We start from the raw sequence: 5,979 nt of genomic DNA, 5'->3' as shown, positions 1-5,979 counted from the left end.
GCCGCACTGTCAGAGGGTCAGTGCTGGGTGAGTGCCGCACTGTCAGAGGGTCAGTGCTGGGTGAGTGCCGCACTGTCAGAGGGTCAGTGCTGGGTGAGTGCCGCACTGTCAGAGGGTCAGTGCTGGGTGAGTGCCGCACTGTCGGAGGGTCAGTGCTGGGGGAGTGCCGCACTGTCGGAGGGTCAGTGCCGGGGTAGTGCCGCACTGTCGGAGGGTCAGTGCTGAGGGATTGGGCACTGTCAGAGCTGAGGGAGTGCCGCACTGTCAGAGGGTCAGTGCTGAGGGAGCGCTGCACTATCAGAGGGTCAGTGCTGAGGGAGTGCCGCACTATCAGAGGGTCAGTGCTGAGGGAGTGCCGCACTATCAGAGGGTTAGTGCTGAGGCAGCGCCGCACTGTCAGAGGGTCAGTGCTGGGTGAGTGCCGCACTGTCAGAGGGTCAGTGCTGGGGGAGTGCCGCACTGTCAGAGGGTCAGTGCTAAGGGAGCGCCGCACTGTTGGAGGGTCAGTGCTGAGGGAGTGCCGCACTGTCAGAGAGTCAGTGCTTGGATGAAGTATTCAAGTAAGGTTCTATCTGTAAAGAAAGATCTCTCCCCTCCCTTGTGTGTGAATTAAAATCCTTTATGACTATGAAAATAAGAACTTCTAACTCAGGTAAAGACGTAGGTCCAACTGTCCAGTTACCAATGGTGGATTCTCTGTTACTCTGCAGTCAATGCCCACAGGATTGTCACATTGTTCCTAGCCTCTGACCTGCTGTTGTAACCATAGTTTTATATGGCTAGTCCAGTTCAATACCTGGTCAGTGACAACACCAGGATGTTGACAGTAGGGAATCTAGTGAAGGTAACGCCATTGAATGTCAAGGGGGAAGGGTTAGTCACTGCCCAGCACTTATGTGGCACAAATGTGGAAAGATCAATGCTGAGGGAGTGCCGCACTGTCGGAGGGTCAGTGCTGAGGGAGTGCCGCACTGTCAGAGGGTCAATGACATCTCCCCTCTCATCTTTTGAAACTCCCCCATGTACAGACCCAGAGTCCGAGGAACATGGGACTTGTGAGCAATGGTAGCCCCTCACCCAGATGACAGCTGAAACAACCAGCATCTCCCCTGTCTGCCCAGGGGCATGGTTGTCTCCTGTCCAGTTTCCTGGAATGTCAGACTGTGGAATATGAGGATGCTACTTGGCTATACTCTCGGTGGGATTCTCTGGCTTCAGAAAGGTTCAATTCTGATTCTCTCTGAGTGAGGAGAGGCAGGGGATCTGTGTTAACTGAGTTAGGCAGGCAAGCGGAGTTGAAGCCATCATCTTATTGAATGGCGGAGCAGGCTCGAGGGGCTGAATGGCCTCCTCGAGCGCCTAATTCATTTGATCTTTTACCAGCATGCCAGTCTTGGTGATGGAGTATTGTCCAACTTCCTCCGAAAGCCTTACAGCATGCTCACTCTGTGTGTGTGTGTGTGTGTCTCTCTCTCTCTTTCCTCCCTCCCCCTTCCCTGTTATAGGCAATCCATGAAGGCATGAACTGTATGCAATACCAGGACGACCTGCGTAACCGAGCAATGAATGATTCTGCAGCTCGCCGCACCACCGAGATGCTGAAGGTAAATCCTGGATTCTAGCAGCATGGGCAGGTCTGCCCGAGGTGAGGGCTCACGCAAGAGGAGGGCTGTTCCAGAAGATTCTTTCCCTTGTTCTTGTGTGTGGGAGTATGGGGAAAACAATTCTAATCCTTGGAGAGGTTTGGGTTTGGTAAAGAGTTCCAGCTCATACCCCCACCCCCATTCACTGCTTTCACTCCCTCTCCCCTTCCCATCCCACCACTGACTCAAGTACAACAACAATGTGCATTTGTATAACTCCTTCAGAGTAATGTTCTAAAGTGTTTCTCAGGAGCATTATCAAGGACTGAATTGGAGGAGAAGGTATTGGTGGCGGATGCAGAAAGCTTGGTTATAAAATCACAGGATGTTAAAGAGGGGAGGAGGGAGTTAGGTAGGAGATGTGGGAGCCTCTGGCCTAGCAGCTGAAGGTGTGGGTGTAGGGATGGTGGTGGTAGAAGGATCCAGAATTGGAGGAGTGCAGTGATCTTGGAGGACTGGAGGGGTTTACAGAGATACCAGGAGAGTGCGAGAGCATACGGTGACTATAAAACAAACTGAGAATCCTAAAATTGAGGTTTGGTTGAACCAGGAGCTAATGTTAGTCAATGCGAACAGTGAGTATTGAATGAATTGAACTTGATGCAAGTTAGGACACTGACAGCAGAGTTTTGTTTGAGCACAAGTTGGCAGATGGGCCACAGTAAAAGGTTCACTAGATTAGTCCCTGAGATAAGACTTTCACCACTCGGCCCACCAAGTTCTCTCCACCATACAATGAGATCGTGGCTGATCTGATGATCCTCAGTTGCACCCCCCCTGCCTTTTCTCACTCACCCTCCATTCTCTTACTGCTTGAAAGAGGTTACCGTATGCTGATAGGTGTGGAATGTGCCACTGGACCGTGAGAGATTCTATCAGTGAGATCCACAGGATAGGCACTGAGACGCTGTTTCCCCTGACTGCAGTATCTCGAATCCAGCGTCAGCCATTTAAAGGGCAAGAGAAGGGGGAATTTCTTCACTCTGAGAGCTAGGAATCTTTGGAATTCGGCAAGTTAGGGCGGTTCAGTTGAGTTCATTCCAGTCTGACATTGATAGACTTTCATTCAGTCAAGGGAGAAGTGTGGGTGAGGTGAGGGATTGGCCATGATGGTGTTGGATGATGGTGCTGGGGCTGGATGGCCTACTCCTTCTCCTGGTTCTTATGTTCTTTCGATTCTGAGACAGGGGCGGTGTTGGCCCTATCCCAGAGGGTGGGGTCTCGGTATGTGGCAATTAATCTTCCTGACGTTGGTGAAGCTCTTCACCTTGCACTCATCCGGACCATCTGCAGTAATGCCAAACTGCAAACAGCAACTTGCACTCTCGGGGTGCAGCTCAGTTAGTGAGTCCGCCTATTGGCTGAGGAGTTGCCAAAGAGGGAGCAACAGAGAACTGTAAACTTCCAAAATCTTTGTTGAGAAACTGTGGAAGGTTCAGATGTCATTCTTTAGTTTGCAGAGAAGGGCTCATTGTGTCTGAGCGTAAGCAGCCTCTGGCCATGTAAATGAACATGTTCCAAACTTGTTATTTTGGATGAGCACAACAAACAACTTCCTTAATTTAACAGTCTTTGCATTAATGACAATTCCAATGTCCACTTTCCAGACAATGGTTCAGAGGGGAGACGCTATGCACTGCCCCAAGTGTAAGATCATTGTGCAGCTGAAGGACGGATGTGATTGGTTACGGTGTCCGATCTGTCACACGGAGATCTGCTGGGTCACCAAGGGATACCGCTGGGGTCCTAGGGTAAGCTGGCTAACAGACAGCCCATTGGTTATCTTTGTGTGTGGCATTGGAGATAGTGCAGAGAATGTTCACTGAGTTCATCCAGGACCCTGTAAATACTCCATTATCAATAACCTGCCCAACTCCCTTCAAAGTCAGAACTCTCACTACACCAGGTTATAGTCCAGCAGGTTTATTTGAGATCACAAGCTTTCAGCTGATGAAGGAGCAGGGCGTGGTGGCTCAGTGATTAGCACTGCTGCCTCACAGCACTAGGGACCCGGGTTCGATTCCAGCCTCGGGCAACTGTGTGGAGTTTTCACATTCTCCCCGTATCTGTATGGGTTTCCTCTGGGTGCTCCGGTTTCCTCCCACAGTCCAAAGATGTACAGGTTAGGTGAATTGGCCATGCTAAATTGCCCATAGTGTTAGGTGCATTAGTCAGAGGTAAATACAGGGCAGGGGAATGGGTCTGGGTGGGTTACTCTTTGGAGGGTCGGTGTGGGCTTTTGGGTCTAAGGGCCTATTTCCATGCTGTAGGGAATCTAATCTAATCACATCAGAGTTCACAGTATTCCAGCTGTGGCCTGCCTCATTCCTTATATTCACAAATTCTCCTGACTTTTATACTCCCATTCCCTTTGAGATAAAGGCCAACCTCCCACTTGTCTCCCTTATTACCTGCTGAACTTGAATGCTCGCCTTTTCTGATTCAGGGACCAGGACTCCCTAATGCCTCTGTTCTGTAGCTTTCTGCAGTCTGTATCCACATAAAAAATATTCCGCTTCTATTCTTCCTTTTAAAGTGCATAATCCTACATTCCCCACATTATGTTCCATTTACCAGAACGACAACTCTCTGCAGATTCGGTGTGTTATCCTCACCTCTCTCCTTCCCACTTACGTTTCAGTCGTCCACACACTTGATGATAATACATTCACTTACCTCGTCCAATATAAATTGTAACTAACTGTGGGCCCAGTGCTGATCCCTGGGGCACTCCACTAGCTACATCCTGCCATCCTGAAAATGATTCCCTTATCCCAACTCTCTGCCTCCAGTGTAGAAACAGGCCATTCAGCCCATTGAGTCCACACTAACCCTCCAAAGAGCAGCCCAGCCCACCCAGACCCCTAATCCCCTGCCCTATCCCTGGAACCATATCAGTTTTCCTGTCCTTTGATAGTTTTCCAGTATTTAAGGATTGCTGGAAGGTGAGGATCTGTGCATCCACCATGTAGCTAACCTCTCGCTGTTCTCTCTGCCCTCTTCCTCACTACCACACCCCCCTCCCATGCTGCAGGGACCTGGAGATACCAGTGGAGGATGTCGCTGTCTTGTCAATGGCCAGCGGTGCCACCCACTCTGTCAGAATTGTCACTGACTCCTCGCAGTCACCTCAGGGGTTGGTGCAGGTGGGTAGGGGATGAGAACCTGCTGATCCTGTATAGTCTGTGTCACAACTAACCAGCCATGGAAAGAAAGCAGCCAGGACAATGAAATGCACCGGGAATGGACAACGTGACCTCCACAGCATGACCTCTCCCTGTCTGACCCACAGGGGTGACCTCTCACTGCGACCTCTCCCTGTCTGACCCACAGCCTGACCACTCCCTGTCTGACCCACAGTGCGATTTCTCACTACGATCTCTCCCTGTCTGACCCACAGCCTGACCTCTCCCTGTCTGACCCACGGCGCAACCTCTCACTGCAACCTATCCCTGTCTGACCCCCAGCCTGACCTCTTACTGCGACCTCTTGCTGTCTGACCCACAGCGCGAACTTTGCTGGTCATTTCCCAAGACCCCAGGGCAGCCTATGGGTGTTGTGGAGCTGCTACAGCACAGGCCTGTTGGCTTGAAGGTGGCATAATGACACTGTCACTGGGCGAGTTATCCAGAGGGCCAGGTTACTGTTTGGGTACACGGGTTCAAATCCCACCGCAGTGGCTGGCACAGTCTCCATCCATCCCCTGTGGAGTCTAACGCTAGTGTCTGTGATGGTGGCCATTAAACTTTCACTGTCCACCTGATCCTTCAGGGAAGAGAAGCCTTCCCCTTGTCTGCCCCTGTCTGACTCCAGACCCACAGCAATGTGGTTGATTATTAGCTGGACTCTGGGCAATTAGGGACATCTGATTGACTCTGGCCTTGTCAGCAATACCCACATCCCATAAAGACTCGGGAACCTTCATTTTCCAATGATTTGTTGGTGTGTACAGTTGTCGAGAGAGTGAATGGTTTTTTTTGATGGCTGGGAGTGATTTACTCTCCTAATAATAACTTGGAGATGCCTGTTTTTTTATAAAATGCGTTCACAGGATGTGGGTGTGTCTGACTGGGCCCAATATTTATTGACCCTCCCTCGTTGCTCCTTGAGAAGGTGGGGGTGAGCTGCCTTCTTGAACGGGAGGGAATTCCAGGATTCTGATCCAGTGACAGTGCAGGAACGGCGATATAGTTCCAAGTCAGGATGATGAGAAGGCGCTGTCTCAGGAGCCTGGGTGAATTTCTGCAGTGCATCTTGTAAAGTGTACCCACTGCTGTCACTGAGCATTGAGAGTGTTTATGAATAACACGTGGAGGAAGTTTCCATTTACCTGAAT

At 50.6% G+C, this 5,979-nt stretch overlaps 1 protein-coding gene across 1 annotated transcript in view; it reads left to right on the top strand.

Annotated features, from left to right (window-relative positions):
• shrprbck1r (sharpin and rbck1 related) overlaps window positions 1-5,775 on the top strand; it is a 47,627-nt gene extending 41,852 nt beyond the window's left edge. The window contains exons 12-14 of the mRNA XM_043690970.1: window positions 1,506-1,604; window positions 3,251-3,394; window positions 4,678-5,775. Coding sequence (XP_043546905.1) covers window positions 1,506-1,604; window positions 3,251-3,394; window positions 4,678-4,758 — 324 coding nt within the window. The 3' untranslated portion in view covers window positions 4,759-5,775. The remainder of the gene's footprint in view (window positions 1-1,505; window positions 1,605-3,250; window positions 3,395-4,677) is intronic.
• The last annotated feature ends 204 nt before the right edge of the window (window positions 5,776-5,979 follow it).

The sequence above is a fragment of the Chiloscyllium plagiosum genome, chromosome 5, assembly GCF_004010195.1.
Source record: "Chiloscyllium plagiosum isolate BGI_BamShark_2017 chromosome 5, ASM401019v2, whole genome shotgun sequence".
Classification (NCBI taxonomy): Eukaryota; Metazoa; Chordata; class Chondrichthyes; order Orectolobiformes; family Hemiscylliidae; genus Chiloscyllium; species Chiloscyllium plagiosum.
The sequence above is the reverse complement of the archived record's forward strand: the minus strand, read 5'-3'. Positions and strand labels throughout refer to the sequence as shown.